Below are 21,406 nucleotides of genomic sequence, written 5' to 3'. Positions count from 1 at the left end.
TCTCTATCCTCTGAAATTCCATAACCATTACCTCATTTAACTGCCAAATTTCATGTTTGTCTTATAACTGCATTCTTTGGGGAAACAGTAAAAACTACGTACAGAAAAAGTTCCCATGGAAACATAATATAAACACTTAGCAAACTGCATATTAGAGAAAATTTAATCATATTATTATTAATAACAACAAAAAGGTTAATTTTACTTTTTCCCTCTGAGTATTGCCATGGCTGATGAAATTAACTTAAAAAGAGGTGCCATTGCATTAGGGCCAAACAAAGGGCCTGGGAATCAAGTCTTTCCATGCTCCACCTCAAGCTCTTTGCTAGCAACTCTCTACAATGCTATGAAAACATTTCTATGTTTTAAAAATGGACTCAGGTTTTACAAACTAAATAATTGTATTTCATTGTCAGTTATTACAGTTTGCTGTTGCCTTCCACAGCAAAGTGATAGCAATATGTCTCAGAGAATCTGCCCTACAAAGCTGGAATTTATGCGACTTTGTTTTCAACAACAAGGGTTTTCAATACTTTAAGAGCCCTGTTAAAAAAGTCTGCTTATAATTAAGTTAATTAATTCGACTACTTGGAATGGAAAACCTCATACTTCCTTTTGCATTTGAGTGGCTTTTTCCTCAACTGAACAGCTGATTTCGATCACAACTCAGTGTATCTGATTATCTGTGCCATTTGTTCCAGCCATTCCAAAAAAGGAAGTAATTTTGAAAAGCACAAATATCTACAAAAAGATATCTCTTAAGAATAAATGCTACTGTGTTAATGATGACTATTGTTAAGATAGAGGTAAAAACACAACTCCAGATTATTTTAAAAGTGTCCTTCTAGAAGGTGCATTCACATGGAGAAATTATGGTCTTGGAAAACTACCAGTGTTCCTTCAACTTCATTACTGAGGAAGCCAACAAAAATCAGCATGCATCTTTTCCCACAAAGGTTCCTTTCCACCCTTTGCAGCTGTCTGCCCCACAGATGTTTTACATCACTGTACTTATGGCATTTTTGTCCTATGGACTATCTTCTCTGTGCTTCTGTGACGAGACATGAGGCAGATTTTCCTAATAAAATATAAAACCCCTATTAGCAGTATGATAGTCAATTTAACTCATACCCATACTGTCTACATTATAGAGAAGTAACTAATTTTAACTCAGCTCTTCTACATTAAATTTATTATACATAAATACGTGTAAACATGGGAAGAAGTCACACATAGAGTGAATATTCAATAGGTTGAATCTGGGTCATGGTTGGAGAAAGTGTGATGATTGGAAAGGAAGGATGGAATTAGACTTCAAACTACCTTTTAAGAGTTTTATGAGTGATTGAATGCTAACAGATTCAAATTCAATAAACAGGAAACATTTTTAAAATACCAATTAGAGAAGAATTTGTTTTGGCACCCATGGTCAGATTAGGAACTAGGGCACAAAAAAAAGATAAAGAACTGACCAGGGTTTAGAAAGGCAGGCCAATTTTTAAAATGAACAAATGCATAAGATAGCATAGGAAGTGGTGAGAACTAATTTAGCCGTCTCTAGACCACTATTTCGAGTTCCAAACATAATCAGAGGGACGTGAAAAATAATGAAGGATCAAAACAAGATCACATCAATGATTAAAGATTCAGAGATTGAAATTTCAAAACAAGAAAATGTTATTTCTGTTGGAGAGAGACTGAGGGATAACTAAACAATTGTGTTCAACAACAGAAATGGCCATTATTTAGATCTTGGTCTCCAACTTAAAAAGGAAACAAAGGTTCAAACTCTAATGCAATGGACTTAATTAGAAAAATTATTTGACAGTGATAGTCATAGAATATTAGAATGGGTTTTCTAGGAAACATGCTCTCTCTCTCTCCTAGAAATCATTAATAACATTAAATGAGAGATTATCATACATCTTGAATGGTTTTGATTCACTTAAACTTGGGGATATAATATGGGGTGATCTTTCAAAGCCCTGTATAACTCTCTAACTTTCACAGAACTTTCTTAATTCTTAGGTCAAAGAAAAATAAAAAGTTCACAAATAGTTTAATAATCAGGGGAAAATACACAAGAAAACTGTATTTGACAAAGACATTAATTTACCCTGGTTTTCAAATCTATTTAATAAGAATGTAGTCTAATTATATTATTAGTCATTGTTAATATTTTATTCAGTGACTTTATAAGAAAAAGGGAATTATAGCAAAGTAAAATTTGGCACTGTTAATTCACCAAGTAGCTTAAAAAACACTTTCTACATTTGATAAAAGCAAATAAGAAAAATATATTTCTAAATTCCTCTACTCAGCCAGCCACCTGTACATCTCTGAAATCATCTTTGGAATTGTAGCTGAGGCCACAATTTTTATAAACTTTAACTACAGAATTTCATCATTACTTGACTATGTGGGAAAAGTGGACACCAGTCATCTTGAAAATATTTCAAATTCTTTCAAAATATATATTTAAGAATTCTTGAAGAATGAATTCGAAATTTGGGAAAGCTGTAGGCATTGTGTAGGGTTTAAGGACGGGTTTTATGTGACGGCTAAACTTTCTTAACCTTGTGTGTGCTGAATGAATTCTGAATACATTAAGTTCTTAGGTAGGAAAGAAAGAAACAAGAATCTCGCTAGCTTAAGTGGGGGAAAAAAACCAAAATATGGCTCCATTATATTTCCAAGTTATATACATTTAAATGAATTAGAGAGAAAATATGGACCTAAACCTTCAACCATTTTGGGGATTTTATGTATGTTTTTAGTAGGTGGTTGTTCTATTTGAATCTATGTACCTCATTATTTCATACATTCATGTGAATTCTTCAATTAAATAAATAATTTAAAATACATCAGAATGAGTCTTTTTAATAATAGTCTTTGTAGCTATAGACAGGATTTGATTTATAATAAATTTTACCCACAGAGAGAAAAAAATTGTTACTTGAAAGTTTTCTACTGCCAGTTTTATAAAGCACAAGAAAATATAATCAAGTAAGGTAGTCAGGCTGGAAAATTCTACTCCTTCCCTAATGTAACCTCTCCAGCCCCTTCCCCACTACATACCAATCTGATTTTGCTCCTTAATCACATCAGTCACTTAATGTAAAACTGATTTTAGAGCCTGAACTACTTGAAAGTCACTGTTGTGAGAATGAGGCTTAAAGGAGTGCACATCTGTCTACTTTTAGAGATAAAGTTTTTGTTATTGTTGTTTGTTTTCCTGAAAATGATTACGGAAGGCTTTTTCTGTTGTTTCAGGGCTTGAGAACAAAAGCTGGTATTTTCTAGGGTTTTTTTTATGGATCGGCCAGCTTGTATGAAGCTAATACACAACACGTGGCTTTAACACTCAGAAAGTTGAGTCTCGGGGAGGAGAGCCAAGCAGAGGCATCTTAGCTGGGACACAGAAATATGTGAAATGAAGCCCGTCAGCTGCACTGGCATCTATTGTGCTGACTACTTAGATATCACAGCTCTGTGTCTTTTTTGTTAATGAAAAATACCTGTGTATTTCAATTTAGAAATCAATTATGTAATCAACTAGGATATTTTCTACTCGTTTTAGTTACATATTGCTATAATAAGATACAAAGGAATTCAAAATATTCACTATATTGCAATGCAACATGACTCTATCTTCGACATACTCAAGGTCACCCAAAATTCTGGGAGATCTTTGTTTAGCTAGCACAATACATGCTCTACAGTAAATATTACAATGAGACTCTAGATTACTTGCTTGTTTAAGCATTCTGTAATTATGATAGTATAGCATGTGACTATTATTGCTAACACAATTTAAGGACATCTGAAAAATTAAAAGAATTATATCACAAATGTTGAGAAATGTTAGTTAAAACCAATTTTAAGTAGTAAGCTTAACTGAAGATAGTCTATTTATGTTACACATTGCAAACAGCATATTGTACTTTGATATGATACTATAGAATTAATCACTGGCAGGCACATATTTCCATTTATTGAAAAAAATGAGATGAATGGAGATTTTTATTGATAGCATGGTTCATTTTTAAGTATGAATTGAATATTATGACTATCCATGTCAGCTCCAAGTACTCACCTGCAATTAGTCAAATTAAAATTCTCCACCATTTCAAGGAAAGAGTGATACCAAAGATAAAAGAAGCAGAAATTAAGGATTTAACTCAGCCACAATTGGCCTCAGCATTATAGCACCAACAATCGAATTGCATTTAAGGACTGCAATGAATATAAAATAACTAGTCAGAAATATATTCTGTGGCTCTGGGCACAACAGGGCACAGTTAAGACCTTAACCCCATATTTCCTCATCCCCTCTAAAAATCCATTTGTCAAACTTCATCTTGTTTCAACCATATCGCTGCTGTTCATTGTGCTTGCTTTTGAAAATCACTGAACTGTTGCCATTCCATGTACACACTGCAAGACATGGAATCCATTCCAACGGCTAGTTGAACATCAGTGCATGCCTTCGAAGTATTTTTTTTTAATCTGTAATTTTTAAAAAGGTATCAAACACTTACGTTTAAAGCAGTAGGCATCAAATCTGCTATCAGGGGGAGGGAAGCCTGTCTGGTTCTCAAAACGGTACAGGGTTCTCACCCCAAGTAGACCACCTCCACACTGGGCCCTGGCCACAGTCACAGGGTGGCGCACGCTGGCGTCCGACAGCCACCCGTAATCACACTGGTCAAAGCCATTCCTCCACGCCGCCTGGAGTTCCCCCACCGTCGCCAGCCTGGCATTCTGGTTTTCACACTCTTCTTCAGCTTCCTCAAAGGTGAATTTATTGGGAGCAGTGATATGGAACACCTCACCTAGAAAAAGAAGTGGGGGGAAAGCTCTAAGTTTTACTATTCATTCTTTTCTTGTTTTGATACATATGGGCAGGTTGAGGGGGAATGTGTAAGACTTTTTTCATTGCAAGGTAGCAGCTTCTGATATTTTAAAGCAGAAAACATAATAGTTATTTAACTTTGTTATAATTATTAATATATAATAATAAACACACACCAGAAAAAAGTTTCATTCTATGTGCGCATAAGTGTGTGTGTGTGTGTGTGTGTGTGTATTCCCACAGGCCATAGAAGTAGTCATTTGATAATAAAGCTTTACAATAAATTCTTTAAAATGAACACATCTAATCCAAAGTGATTCTTTGGATTACTATCCAGGCAATGGGTTTCTCCTATGAAAAAGTCTGAGATGTACTTACTACCATTGTACACTGGAAGAGAGAAGCTGTATTGAACTGCCACCAAGGTTATTCACTTTGTTTATCCTAAAATCAAATAGTGATTCTTTGATTCCCCTTTTCATATATCACTACCAACAAAATGGATTAAAACTCCCATTCAATCAAACAAATAAATGAGAAAACCTCCAGAAGTCTGAAGACAGGAAGAGGTAGGAGCGATATGGAATGAGATTTCCTGCCTTCCTGTTCCAGGCACAGGGCTGCCATGATGGCTGTGCAGGTTGTGGTCCGAACAGGAGCACAGGGCCCAGGTGTACGGGGCCCACATCAGTTCCCAGTCAGTCAGCCAAAGGGACCCTTTGGAGTAAGCCTTGTTTTCCTAGTTGCTTTGCCCAGAGAGGATACCTTCTAGAATCAGTCTGCCCAGAGGGGGTACTTTTTTTCTTCGCAAGGACACCATAAATGCTACCAGGGGCTCTAACTAGATTCAGGAAACTTTTATATTTGCAGACTGATTAGCAAGGAAAGGCTGGACATTTACTTAGTTCATCACCAGGTCCAATTAGCACAGGGTGTATTCCTTATCACTTAACATGTTACAATAAAATACTCTGGAAACGTCAGAATTGGTGAAATTGGAATTTTACTTCGATAACTAACAACAATTTGGCAAAATAAATTCAATTTAAATTAAATGATGCTTCTCACATCAAGTGGCTAAAAGACAGAGGCAGAATTAGAGAATACATAAGCAATACAGCAGGCAGGAGGAGGAATGAAAAATGAGCTAGAGAAGAAGCTAAAACACTGACAGCCCCTTACCGTAGCAGCTGCAGACCCTGTTTCCTTCTCACTGAGGCTGATCTCTGAATCTATGATATATTAGACAAGCAGACGCAGAGAGTTCTCATGATTTCGACCTTCACCTGACTAAATCCAAATGTAACAAGCAATTGTTTAAAATGAATAGTACTATTTGCTCTCTCTGAGTGTGTGATAGCTTTATAAAACAAGAAAAATTTGGGAGAAATGGCCAATGCACATACTTTTCTCGCTCTCTGTCTAAAATTGCTGCTGAGGAAACTAGGCCAAATTTCAATAAGAGCTATTTGAAGAACACAAAGAAAAATTCCTTTTACCTGATTGAAAGAAGCGGTATAGGTGAGAACAGATTTTTATCCTTAATTATCTAGTCTGGCAAATGACAGTAATCTCAAATCTAAAAACACACTATAAGAACAAGTTCCCCCTTCCTACACCCATAATGTCTCCCTTTCTAATAAATTTTAAAAGCATAAGGGTCACAATACCAGTTATATAGTACGTATTTAATAATATTTGTTAAATGAATGGCATTTCAAGTTCTTGTTAAGAAACGAGGTACTCTTTTTTTCCATCCTTCCCAAGCCGCATATTAAATAGAGCTAGCTCTACTACAAAGCTCTGGATAGCCGCTGCCTTCAACAAGCATTTCATCTCACCTATAGACTTGGCTCAAAGCAATGCTGGGAAAGGCAGATGGAGAAACCACATCCCCTGAGCAGCCGCACTCACCTCAGGATCACACTGGCCTCAGGCCTGAAAGGGATGCAGGCGTAAAGAGGGCAACCTCCCTCAAAGGTAGAACACTTGAGTTGTTATTACAGCTGGACTCTCAGTTTCGTTGCCTTAGTTTCCTGCATTTCCTGAGATACTTCTACTTGGGGCAAAACTACTATTGTTCCTCCTCAGTAACAAGTGTGATCAGCCAACCACAGCAGGACAAAGAAATATAACTGATTGGGTAAAACTCCACTTCTCCAAGCAGCACTGTTAGTTTTTATTTTGGGGGACATCAACTTCCCCAAGTAAGATCTCATAGCCAAAGGGCTAATGAGGAAAACTGACGGCATGATTTCATGAGTACTGGCTTCCCAGTTATAAACAGCAAACACGTTTGCCGTGTTAAAAGAAAGAAAGGTTTCTGTAGGTGCTGGCAGGTTAAAAAGAGAATCCCCTCATTATTATTAAATCAATTCAGACCTACTCATAGAACTTTTCATGTAGAAACTCTTGTTAAATTTGACTTTATATCAACTATTTAATTCATTTATCTGGAGTATAAATTTTCATTTATAAGTCTGATACCCAGAGAATAACGATTTTACTGCTTTGAGTAAATTCTGTCACTCCCAAGCCCACTTATTTTCCATTTCATTTATATGTAGGAACTTTTCAAACACTGCAAATAAAAATCTTAAAAAACATATTGAAAGACACATTACTATTGTCTTATAGTATCCATCTTATAACTCAGATGGAAAAAAGGAAAATTTAATAGGAATCAATTGAGTTTACTTTAAGGTGAAGATTGAAAGAATTCATCTATTAAGGTAATATGTGGTCAGTCACCATATGTGGCATAATTATTGTTTTACTTCAGAATAACAAGAAAAAGAAAAGAAAAACATTTACTTTAATTTTATTCCAGAAAATAATGACCTAAGCCTTCCTAAATCATAATTGTTTAGTAGGAACATCATCTTGCTCACCTCAAAAACCTAATGATATAGTGAAGCATCTGCACTCTAGAGCTATCTTAGTATGTCTTTAATCTCTTATAAGTAACATTCAATGTATACCACATGTGATAAGTTAAATGTCTAAACTTCTGTCCTTTCTTTGTGTCAACCCCCTATTATTAAGGCCAGGACATCTGTATGTGGATTTGTTTCATAGAATAATTTGGAAAACACTGCTCTAAAGACATGTGTGTTTCAATCAAGGAGATGAATCTCAATTGATTTCCAACAAACATAACTTATTATTAAGTTTCTGGTATGTGTCAACCTGCTCAAGATATAAGCAGAGTGAGTGGGCCAGGTCACCAGACAGAATCAAAGTGGGAGAGTCCAAAGCAAAGTACATATGAAGCCAACTGCCTCCCATTGTTGTGTCAAAGACTGCAAGCGGGCAAAAAGGGGATAGGCCAGACCAGGGAACTCCGATGAAGTGTCTAAGGCAGAAATTTTAAGTTGAACATGGAAAGAGTTCATTTCTTATTAATAAAAAGAAGTTCATTTTGCAAAAAGTAAGCCAAGGTACAGCAGATTAAAGCAGCAGGCTTTCTCATCAATAATAATTTCCAGGAGTAAGTCTTTCAAATCCATATCCCACAGAAAAATGTGCATTTTAGGCTAAACACTGACCACTCTTACACTGAGAAAAGCAGTCAAGATGTTAACATTTTCAATGTTTCTATTGATCTACTTTCAATTTTAAAATCTGTAGTCAGAAATTTTTTTTGCAACTCAAACAATATGTTTTAAACCATAGCAGAGTGGCATGAAATTGGACAGAAATTAAGTCTGGGCCAGTAACAGTAATGTAAATCCAGGCTTGGTCCAAAAGTGAACGGTTATATAGACAAAGATAAAATCTGGAGTATACAGGCAAAACTAAATTATAACCCAAAAGATCAGACAAATGGGAAAGCCATTGATCACAGCAAACATGGGAAATCAAACAAAGCACCTGAGTACATTCGTTTAGTTGCTTCTCTCAATATGATTGAATTGGCCCAGCTGTGTAAGATCCTAGCCTGAGGGAATCTTTTAGGCACCTTTTTGTCTCTGATGGGAATAATAAAAGTCCCTTCTGAGTTAGTACTGTCTTTAGAGTTGGGGGTGCGGGGATGCACAGCCTTCTGTGAGAGAAAAATGCCTACTTTAGTAGCATAAGACAAGGTTGTGTTCTGTCACTACTCCTGGATACTTGGACCTGAACAATTTCATGTATTTTTAGATTTACTGGATAGTTGCCCTCCTGGAAAACAAGCATCTTTTTTATAATTTGACAAGAAGTCTACTATCGAATTCCAGGAGTAGCCTCATCAAAGACTACATTGATAGGACACTTATCAAAGTTGTAACTAGAACAGAGATTTGGAACATGTTTCAAAATGTTATCTACCTATGAAAGAATATTTCATTGTTCTCTAATTAAAGACAGCAAATAAAACATCAGGAAATATACAAAATATCTTTTATATGTGCAAAATGATGCATTGCTTAAGATGTCAAGTTGTTACAAGAATTCATCATGGTGTATACATACACATTCAGATTTGTGTACACATAAAATATAATGCAGAAAAGAGAATTTCATACACAGGATAATTGGCACATTCATATGAAAAACAGATATGTAGTATCTTAAGCTATATTTTTCCAAAATTTCAAGCTAAATGCTTGTGGCTTTGAATTATTCCTGTTGTTTTAACTTTCCAGGGATGCCCTAGAAGAAACTGGGAGACATTGCTGGTAAGACTTTAATATCTGGTGACATTCTACAAACTAAATTTGTCTTAATCATGCAAATTAACATCAGAAATATTGTGGGGAAAAATACTTTAATTTGACCACCAGCTGCTACAAGACTCCCTGGAAAGTGGACCATGCCTATTCCTTTTTCCATACTTCTCATTGCTAAATGGAAAAGCTGCTTCTTGGCAGACTCAAACATGACACAAACTGAAATGGCAAGCAATGATGAAAACAATTCAAAACATTAAAAATGACCTACAGTGTTCATAAGCTAGAGTTTATACCCAGGAGTCACTAAGCAAAATTATTAAAGAAGTTGAGTCTGGAGCAAAGCTAGGATAGGATGTTTCTCTCCCACTGACAATTCTTTTCAATCACCGAGGTAAAAGGAGCAATTGATCATAGATAATTATACAGTTCTATTCTAGACTGCAGCTGATGGGATGCTCTCCTGGTAGTCAAAGCTGAGATTCTCATCACAATTTTCTGGCTGAGTATGTTTTCTGGGTGGTGTGATAAATGTTTATGTTTCTTCTGTTCATTTGTGCTCACAATCCTACTATACTGAACTGTTTGGTCTGAAATCAGTTCTTATAAACTAATTATAATTTACTTTGTCCATTTGGGAACAGAACTTCCTGTTGCTTTTTATATTCACTATGAAAGTTCAAGATTTGTAAATATTTTCACAATTCCTTGCTATTTGGGTCAAATGGTATGTAAGTAATAAATGTATGCAAAAGTAGATGGGATGTGTGAGTTGGAAGCGGTTACGTGAAATGAGCTTCTAAATACTCACAGGATAAAACCACTTCCAGAACATATCAAATATCAAGGTGATAACAATTCAACATAATTATTAGCTTTGAAGTGTGGACTTTTAAGTTTTTTCAAAGAAGGTTTCTTCTCTCTCTCTCTCTCTCTCTCTCTCTCTCATTTTCTCCTGTATCTGTATACACAAGATCAAAGCAACAAAGACTAATGCTTATTATCCACTGGATCATAAAATTCATCAGCTATACATGTTTGGTTAACAGCTGACATATACTGCTATATAACCTTTTGAAGGCCAATATTTGCAGATAATTTAAAAACATGTCAATTTCATCTAAGATTTTTATCCTTTAACCTGCACGAAGACCAATCTTCTATTAACAGTGAAAGGAAAACTCTAGGGCTGCCAAAATAACTTCATTTTAGAACCCAGAGTTAGCATTAGGCTGGCAATGTTTTGATTTTGGTAGTAATGAGACTAGAAAGAGAGGTAGGCACCTTCCAAATTTCTCACTTGTATTATGCTGAAGTAAAGCATAATGTGGCTTAAAGCACAAACTTCAGGTTATGAAATTTTTAACCTCTAATTAACTGTTAGAGTATTATCATCAGTCTACTGTGATAGTTAACATTCTCTAAATCAGATTACATTCATTTGAAAATGAATCTGCATACGTGTGAATGTGTTATTACACACAGGATCTCACATATGTCAATTTAAAGAGTTTAAAGATTCAAGAAGCCACCACTAAAATTTAAACATCTTTCGATAGTTTTCAGGATGTCTGAACTCATTGCTTCCCATTGACAGAGCAGATCTTAATTAGAGTGAGAAAGAGGCTCTGCAAAATTTCTGGGTTTCTAAGTCTTCAAAATATACAAGAGATTGAACATGTTATTTGGTTTGACAGGCATAGTCTGACCTCAGGTCAACACAGGAGGATCAGCCTGGTTTGGGTTTTTCTGGCTTTTCACAGCTGGGAGGTAAATGGTGACTATATTTCCAAAGAAACTCTTTTGATTCGGAACTCCAGGAGATCTTGACATCAAAACCTTAAAGCAAATGACTGTCACATGCTTCAAAGGGTTTATGTCAAGACAGTTCTACTTATATAAAATGAAAGAGACTATATATAAAAAAATCCTACGGAATCCACTAAAAAATGATTAGAACTAAAAAACAAGTTCAACAAGGTTGCAGGGTATGAGACCAATGTCTAAGAAATCAACTGTATTTCTGCACACTTGCAATAAATGACCAGAAAAAGAAATAAAGAAAATTCCATTTAAGTTTGCATCAAAAAGAATAAAATACTTAGGAGAAAATTTAGCAGAAGAACGGCAAAACTACAAAACATTGTTGAATGAAATGAAAGAATATTAAAAATAAAAACCCAGAAAGACATTCCAGGTTCATAGATCGGAAAACTTAGTATTAAGATGGCAATATACCCCAAATTGATCTCAACATTCAGTGCAATCTTTGTAAAAACCTAGCTGGCTTCTTCATACAAAATGACAAGCTGATTCTAATATTTATATAGGAACTCAAAAAACCCAGAATAGCTATAATAATTTTGAAAAGGAGGACACATTTGGAGGTCTCACACTTTCCAATTTCAAAATTTACTACAAACAATCGTAATAAAGACAGTGTAGTTCTGGAATAAAGACAGATATATAGATTAATGGAATAGAATTGAGAGTCCAGAAATAAACTCATCGATCTAGGGTCAATTGATTTTCAACAGGGTGCCAAGTCCATTAAACGGAGAAAGAATTATCTTTTCAATAAATGGTGCTCAGATGAATAGATATCCACATGCAAAAGAATTAATTTGTATCCCTACCTCACACTATATAAAAAAGTAACTCAAATGGGTAAAAGTAAAAGAGCTAAAACTTATAAGCTCTCATAATAAAACATGGAGATAAATCTTCATGACTGAGGATTTGGCAATATTTTCTTAGATATGACACCAAAAGCACAAACAAAACAAAGACAAACAGGACTTAATCAAAATTAAAAACTTTGAATTATGTGCTTCAAATGGCTCTATCAAGAAGGTAAAAATATAATTCACAGAATGGGAGAAAAATATTTGCAAATCATACATCTGAAAAGGCACTTGAATCTAGAATATATACAAAGCTCTCAGAACTCAATAATAAAAAGACAACCCAATTAAAAATGAACAAATTATCTGAATAGACATTTCTCCAAAGAAAATATATAAATGATCAGAAAGCACATAAAAAGATGCTGAACATCATTAGCCATCAGAGAAATACAAATTAAAACCACAGAGATATGACTTCACTCTCATGAGGATGGTTATACAAAAGGTGAGATAACAGCAAGTGTTGGCAAAGAAGGTTGAGGAATCAGGACTCTAATATACTGCTGATGAGAGTGCAAAATGGTACAGCCACATTGAAAAACAGCTTAGAATGTCTTGCAAAGTTAAAAATAAAGTTAGAATTTGAGCCAGAAATTTCAATCATTGTAATTCAATCAGTAATGCAATCATTACTCAAGAATTATATTTCTATGTGAGAAATCAGATTTGGGAGAGTTTTGAGGGCACTTCACATCTTCTTGGCTTGGAAGACTGCCTGCTGCTCTGCTGGGGAATCTTTGGTGGCCCTGGGAGTGTACTAAAGTGGAAGGAAGAAAGACATATACAATCACTTAACCTCTGTGTGCCTCAGTTTTCTTACACGCAGAAGTAAGGGTTTTTTAAAAAGTACCTGACAAGCTTTTTATAAGACTTAAATAATAATGCAACCATACAATAAATAGTCTCCTCCCTTATTCTACTAATGAGGCTACGTCACAGTCCATCTACTACTCCTGTACCAAATGAGGACATCTTCTTCCAGAGGTGCTGCCAGCATGTCGTGCTGACCATTCACCCTGTAAACAGAAGCAACTCCAAGCAAGGTGTGTTAATTTCCAAAGCCTGTACAAGAAACCACAGCTACAGCCATGATATATGATTCTATGAGTTCTACAGAGAATAACTAAAAAGTTTTCAGCATCTTCTAGCACCAACCTTAAGTAATGTGAAGAGATTCTGATACAGAATCAATATTTCAATCATCTGCTGAACCACAGAGTGCAAAAAGCAATTCCAGATGATATGCGGCTTTCTAAGCGAATAAGCCCAATAAGGACACAAATCACCAATTCTTAAATAACCCTCATCAGTGAAGTATTCTATAGATTACATATTGTAAATTCTATTAAAATGAAGAGGGAAGAAAATACACACTTTCCAGATTCATTATCTGATTTTGATCTAATCAAAGCTGCCAAATAGGTAGAACTAAGCCCTGTTCTAAGATCCATTTAATGACATTCAGGCCTTTACCTAAATTTTTAGCTTTTCATAGCTAAAGAATCTCCTAAGATAAGAAAAAGGAAGTGTTATTTTTGGTTCTAGGTGAGGCACAAGGGTGACATGGAGGTATTAGATAAATTGTAGAGGTGACCGAGCTATCCCGGATTTTGATACCAGGAAGCAGTAGAAGAAAATACCTTATAATTGGTGAATAGGTACAAGGGAACCAATCCCAGAGAAGGCAATTTGCTGGGAAGATGGGGTCAGAAGGCAAGAAAGGGAAATTACTGTGAGAGACCAGAAAGGAGTATCTCTGGGAAGGAATTATTTTTAAGAGACATGAAAGGAAATAGAAAAGAAATTCAAAGAGAAAAATTAGCCTCATGGTGATTCAATAATGACAAAAAAAAAAAAAAATCCTTAGTGAACTTTAACAAAGCCAAGCATTTTTTTAAATGTTACAGAAATGGAGAGCTGGTGGTGGAAGGCAGTTTCCAAAAGAGACAAAGGTTGGAGAAATACTGTAATTACCACCAAGTATTTCTTGGGTAACTATTATGCTTCCGTGACAGGAACAGGCCCTTATTTGCGGTTGGGTGAGAGGTAGGTGTTTACGGTCTTATCTCTCCTAGTAGCTTACAATAACTTTGCAGAAATAAAACTAATAGATAGCATTTTATATTTGATGAACACAAGGCAACCAGAAAACAATTAAACACCAAAATACACAGAACTAACTCTAGGTAAAGTAGGAGTTCAGAGTCAAGAAATCTCAGTGTAAGCTGGAATAGCCAAAGAAGGAATCCTGAAAGCAGTTAAGTTTTTGAGCACAGGAAAAATCAGAATGCTGGAAAGAGGAAGGTCATATGTTCCCTGAGAGGCACGGAGCAGAGCGCAGGCGGGAGTGAGCGCAGGGTCCGTGGAGGGCTGGGCACATGTGCGTGTGGTCATGTCGGAGAGTGAGGGAAACGAGGTGGAACAGGTTACAGTAGACCAGGTTTTAGGGGCTTTGAAGACCAGGCAGAGTATGCGCTTGTGGATGAAGCCAGCAAAACAATCCAACGCACAATGCTGAATAGGGGAGTTACATGGCAATGCGTTTAAATGCTTTGATGGTCGTAAAACAGGTCCCTTGAAAAACTGTTAAAGGGATGGGGGCTATTCATGAGAATTAAAACAAGAGATGAAATACAAAAATGTTCACAAACTAGAAATATGAGTATGGAATTCAGAAGAGCGTTCTGGGGCCAAACAGGCAAAAGTAGAAATTAACACTTTTGTTTTCCATGTATTTGTTCTTTCCAATGTTCTTTTGTGCCCCATTCATCCCATAAGACATTTGGCTTACAATTTACATGCACGTGGACAAAAATTAAATTGAATAGAATTATAAGAAAATCAAAGCATTGAAAAATTGGGAAGCAGGTAGAATACTGATAAGGGCTGGAGACTTGTGAAGCTAATACCAAGAAGCAAGTGTAAGGCACAATGAGTAGGGTGGACACTTGGAGTTTGGACAGTAATTCATTCATTCATTCATTTATTCAACTCCGCCTGTGGGAGCACCTACGTCATACAAGGTCATACTGGGGATACAAAAATGAATTTGTATAGTTCCTTCTCTCCCAGAATCCAAAGTCTAGTAGAAGAGAGGGAAGTGTAAGCAGATATTTGCAGGAAGGTAATTACTGTCATATAGTCAAAGGTTCAGAGATGGTTAAGGTGTGAAAGATCGAGGACTGAGGGAGGGGATATGAGATGAGAGAGTCTACAGTATAGGCCTGTCAGAGTGCTGGGGGGCTTGTGTAAAAGCCGGGGAATTGGAATGGTCGGGTGGTGGTTACCCCAGGTGAAGTCAAAGCCAAAAGGCAAGGCCACGTGGAAAATATAGGCCTTAGGATGATAGGATGTAGGTACCCAAAGTTGCCCAAGTCAGAGGGGTAAGGAACTCCTGGCCCAATCATTTGTCAGGTCTGAGGACAAGACTGGAAGTACTGACTCATTGCAAGGGAACTAAATGGGTCAACCATGAAAGAAGGCAGTCTGACTTCATCTGCTACCCTCTCATTTATCTGCAGGGAGAATTAAATGCATATAAGACAGAAAGTTTTCATACATGTAACTGCAACCATAATGAAACCAAATAGTCAATCTATTCATTTCATTGAAAAAGAATTGAAGATTCCTAGAAAGTTTGAGTGGTTTTTTGGCTGAAATATTTACATTGTACTCAATTTTTTTTCTAACACACTCTTATCTACCTTATTTAGCAATTATTTCTTGCTATAGATATAGCTGGACACACATACTCCCTAATAAACTGCCATTTTTCAGCATAGAAATGCAGTAGCTCACAAAGCATTTTCGAAAGTGGCAAAATGGACACATTTGATTTAGGAAGATAATGTTCTAATCAGAGAATAAACTTATTTCAAACAATTGAGGAGGGACAGTATAGGAATTCTATTTTGCCACAGTGTTATTTTTAATTATTCAATAATGTTCAAGCATGTTGCTATTTATCACATTCAAAATGACCCTTCTTCATAAATTGGCCTATTTCCAGATCTTCTCTATATCCTTCAAACTACTGTGACTTAAACAGACTTTTGATACAGCATTGTACTTGTAGTATTTCAGATCAATTCTACTTTAAAGAAATCTCTAGAGAAGAAATTTTACAGCCTCTCAGGATCCTTTCTACATTTAACAATATTCATCATCAGAAAAGTTTTTCTTATATTGAACTTCATTTAGACTTGCAATTTTAACTCCTTTCTTCTTGTTATGAATTCATTGGAAATAAAACACCTCTCATAAGCTATATAACAAGAGCCTTTATTTATTAAGCACTTACTTTGTGCCACACACTGTGATAAAAGCTTTACATATTATTTCATGCAATCTTTATACCATAATGAAAAGGTAAGTATTTTTATTGTTCCCATTTCATAGAAGAAATTGAAGCTTAGAGAAGTAAACCCTTGCCTAGGATCTCACAACTAGCAAAAGGCAGAACTGGGACTCAGTGAAGGTCCTTCTTACTCTTAATTATGAGGAAATTTACTGCCTCCCAAGGCCTCTCTCAGCCTTGTCTTTACCCTTCCTAAATAATTCCAATGTTTTACCTAATTTTCTAAATCATTTAATCATCTCAACCCTACTTTCAAACCCCCTCAACATTTTCCAAATCTACTTTACCAGGAAACAAAGATGAAATTTCCTAATAAGCATTATTTTATGGGTCTAATTTCTAGATTCCTATTTTAAAATCTTCATTCCATTAATTTCTTAATAACAGTGCTCTATTACTGAATCATGTCTAATAAGCTTTCATACCTTCTAGACCATTTCTAAGAACACAAGGTGATACTGAAATGCTTACCAGTGGAAAGCTAAGGTAATTGCTCTTTTATACCTACTAAGTTATTTTTTTAAATAGAATTGAATATTCTATTGAATATTCATTGAATATGCATAATTGTTACAATTGCCACCACAGAAAAAGAACCAGTTTCATTTTGTCCCCCCAAATCCAGCAGGATGTAACTTAGTATAATTATTTAAATTTTATAGAAAAATACATATGTCAAAATAAATATGACATCATAAAACAAGAAAGGAGAAAAAAACAGAAGGTGGACATTGTCAACTAAATATCTTTCACAATCAATAATTAAATTAAAACAGAAAATTAACTGCCTTTTTGAACAAGGTTTCTTTATATACTTAATAGATTTTTTTCATTAGATCATCTGGAATGTATGACTTCTGACCTAAATAATTTCACCCTCATAACTCCTGTGTATATATTCCATCATGTGCATTCTGAGTACCTCAATATCTCTAATTTTCACTGCTCCCATCATTTCTCATACACACACACTTGGCTCCCCAAAAATACAATAAAATACGGGTAGGAATTATTACACTCATGAATATGGCAAAGTCTCTTAGGAAGAATTTTGGCTCATCTTCAAATAATCTTTTGTCAATGTGGCAATTGAAATACCAGATGTATTAATAATTTTATGTAGTCAGCTTTCCAAAAGAATTTTTATCAATTCACAGATTAGCCAGTGGTCTTTACTTCAAAGAGAAGACATATACTTCAGTAAAGAAATGAGAGAAACTTTACAAGAACAATCTTATGATCATCCTCTCACGTCATCAGCCATGAAAGTTCTCTTTAACCCCCATCCCACTTCAATTTCAAGTCAAGAGAGAAAAGAGCAGTGTCCACAGATTTGCTAATTATTCCAAGGGCCAACAAACAAGGAGTAAAAAGTTTCAAGAACAATGTCATTGTAAATGTGCTGCATATTCTCCAAATTATCAAGTTTCCTCTATAAAACAAATAAAAGCTTTGTCACTTTGTGGACACACAAATTTCAGCCAGTGCTTGAATTAGTATTTGTACTGATTCCTTTATCTTTCTCTTCCAACTTTTACATTCTAAAACTAAAAAGCTCAAATTCCATTGTCTTGGTATAAATGCCTGAACTAAAGTTATGCTGTATTCCACATTACAAGTTTTCAGTCATCAAATATGTGGAACATTTATCCCAAGGAATTTTATAAAATCCAGTTGAGTTACAATGGGACAAAAACATATAACATTTGCCTTGGAAATGACTATGCTTATGGAAGTGGGAAAGGACTTCTACAAGACTAATAAATCCTTCCTCATTGTGGACCATGCACATACCATCAAATGACAGAGCCCAATCCCCAAACACTGATTAGGACACTGAGCAGACTGACGGGCCAGCTCTCAATGGCGGTTATTTATTCAATTCGTGGAATCATGGAATCACAAAATTTTAATGTTGAAAGGAACCATAAAAATCATCTGTTCTAATCTCCTCATTTTACACAAGAAAATTGTCATTCTTTTTATGTGTATCCAGCCAAAGTTAAAAGTATAATTCAACTTAACACTACTATTTGTACATTTAGGCTTCTAAGATTCCTGTTAATACAAATGAAAACCCATTTCAAAAATCATAGAAACTTCTATTCTATGTGTCTTTATAATAAAACTGCATTGCACCCTTTAGATAATGTTGGCATTATTGAACTCAAACTTGTTTTTAAGAATCTCTAAATCAGGCAGAAGAGAAATGACAGTGACAAAAAAAAACCAATCAGACTCTAAGCAAGTTAAAAGCAAGGGCTACATCTTGACTGGCTTCAGATCTCTTAAGATAGCAGAGTACCTATCACACAGTAGGTGCCTTTTGTGTTGATTGGTTTCAGGAATTTAATGTGCTGATTGGTTGAATGAATGAATGATTGCTCTGAACTCGGGTGTAACAAAGTAAACAAGGAGAGAAAGTTAAAAATCCCTGCTGGGCTAGTTTACAGAGCTATTTCGTTGAGCTTTGGGATGTTTATCAGTACTTGGATTCACAGTGGTTTATCATCACAGGATTTTTACCTGAAGTTCTCACCAGAATAGGTACCACCCTTACAGCTTTCTATTCTTAATGCTCTAAAAGTGTATTGGAAACAGTCCAAGAGCAGCATGACTATAAGAAAACCTGCCATTAACTAAAGACATTTCTAACCTGCATAACCATTTACACACTCCTCCTTCTCTTTCCACTTTAATTTAAGCTTATTTTACCACAAAATCATACGGTCGTTTAAACAAAGTGCTGTTGTTTGGAGTCCAAACAAGCATGAAGACGTGCTCTATTCCAATGCACTTCTAGTCTTTCCTCAATTTTTTTACTTCAAATGAAGCTAAAGAAGCTTAAACATCTTACCATCCAGATGGTCCACATAACAATACACATCATAAGTTTCCCGAGGAGAACGGAATCCATAGGTCCTGACTCCTTCCTTCCCCATCATATCTCCATAACAGCCTTCTCGGGGAGCCCGAATGGGATATCTAAGGAAATAAATGGCTAATAAGTGGCACTTTCTTCTCACTCCCAAATGAATGAGTTAAAGCCTATGGCCCCCAGACCTCTCACCTAACAGTCTGATCAGACAGCCAGCCTGCATCACACTGCTCAAACCCATCTTCATAGGCGGCAAAGAGCTGTTCCGGAGTTGCTATGACTGCCCCAACGTCCAAACAAGCCTTCTGAGCCATCTCAAAATTCAGGGTGTACCTGCTGGTTGCTGCCCTATAGTGAAACACAACTCCTGCAAAGACAACAGCAAACAATTATGAGCACATTCAAATCTCCCACTGTGCAGTGCAAAATTTCTCATTGGAGTAATGTGTCAAATTAATTAGTAACATGGTAATGACATCAGGATAATTCTTTATTTTTACTTTATGTAGCATTATGCAAAATCATGTTGATTTGAAGATATTCAAAAATGCCATTCATCTAGGTGTCCCCTTCTGCTCCATTAGAAAGTTTCCTAGCCAGGGATTTTCTGTTAACATGGAAACAATCCAAGAAAGAGATTTAAATCGCTAAATCCCAAGTGATGGACAGTTGTCCTAATTACAGGCAGTATTCAGGCTATCATGGAAACACCAGGCACCTAAAGGGAGTAGGCTCTGCTGAAGATATTAATACAAAGAATTAAGGGGGCCCAAAGATCAACTTCTGCTTCATAACTTTACTCAGGACCAACCCAATAGACCAGTCTCATGAAAATATTCACTAACATCATATCTCAATATAAAACATTGAGATATTTACTTTCAGAGACAATATACCAGGGTGGAAAAGAGACTGGACTAAATATGAGTAAGAAGCCTTTTTCCAATCCCAAATTTGTTTTTACTTATATACAAGTCAAGCTCTCTGAGCCTTAATTTCCTCCTCGGTGAAGTAAAACTAATATTGCTTATGTTATTTGATTGATGTGAAGGTCAATTTAGGTAAAGGATTTTAAAATGCTAGGTAGGCTACCATGTATTGCCTATATGTTTATCATATTCACTACCTGACCAGAGTAACTTAGGGTCTCTACTATGACAGATAAAATGTACAATTTTTACACAAAGAAAGCCTGAAATAAAATTCTCCAGACTCCCCTGGTTCTAGAAGCTCCTAACACTTTCCTCAAATTCCATTCTGTTGTATTTTAGGGGTTGTATAAACTAGTGGTTTTGAACTGTGCTCTAGGGCTCAAGGAATTGTCAGAGGGATGAGAAAAGAGCAACTGAGGGGGTAGAGCTTTGGGTTCTCTTTTCATTTCAACAAGAATGTCTCCATTTTTAGCTGGAGTAAATAGGGTGACTCATTTCTACAAGACACCAAAGTGGGTCAAACTAATGTGCCAGGGAAGTCACTGAAAAATAGAAATTGAGGCAGCTGTGTCTTATGAATGAGATTTCATTAAGAGTTATATCATTTAAGAACACTTTTTTTTTCTGTTATTTGGAATAAATTGTGGTTTCCAAGGTATGTGCCACTCTCCTTTTACGCTAAATAATTTCCTGGGATTGACAGTAGTCTATCTTCCACAGCCTGACTTCTAGCTGTGAGACTCTCTCCCAAGTGTCCATCCTTAGATTGTCTCTGTCTTCTAAGGCAAGCGTGTGCCAGTAAAGTAACCTTAGGAGAACAGACCAGCCATCTCATAGATAAGTACCTCTGATCAGTGCCAACACAAAAAACCTGCATAGGCACTGAGTAGATGCAATGACAACCAACATTTATTTTCCCGTTTCTGCTCTTCCATGACTCCAACATAAGTCTTTGCAAAAATAAAATAAAATAAAATGTCAATTTGTACCTTCTATAGAACCTCTCTAAAATTGCCAGGAAGTGTATATTGTGCTGTCCGGTAAG

General features: G+C 35.8%; 1 protein-coding gene across 4 annotated transcripts in view; it reads right to left on the bottom strand.

The window, feature by feature from the left end:
* The window catches only part of VCAN (versican), a 100,747-nt gene that overhangs the window by 61,411 nt on the left and 17,930 nt on the right, over window positions 1-21,406 (bottom strand). For all 4 annotated transcript variants that reach the window (XM_069491892.1, XM_069491894.1, XM_069491893.1 and 1 more), the window contains exons 4-6: window positions 19,622-19,796; window positions 19,409-19,536; window positions 4,542-4,835 (exon numbers count right to left, since the gene is read on the bottom strand). In XM_069491892.1, coding sequence (XP_069347993.1) covers window positions 4,542-4,835; window positions 19,409-19,536; window positions 19,622-19,796 — 597 coding nt within the window. The remainder of the gene's footprint in view (window positions 1-4,541; window positions 4,836-19,408; window positions 19,537-19,621; window positions 19,797-21,406) is intronic.

The sequence above is a fragment of the Eulemur rufifrons genome, chromosome 17 (genome assembly GCF_041146395.1).
Source record: "Eulemur rufifrons isolate Redbay chromosome 17, OSU_ERuf_1, whole genome shotgun sequence".
NCBI classification, from domain to species: domain Eukaryota; kingdom Metazoa; phylum Chordata; class Mammalia; order Primates; family Lemuridae; genus Eulemur; species Eulemur rufifrons.
This window is presented reverse-complemented; position numbering and strand designations above follow the sequence as displayed.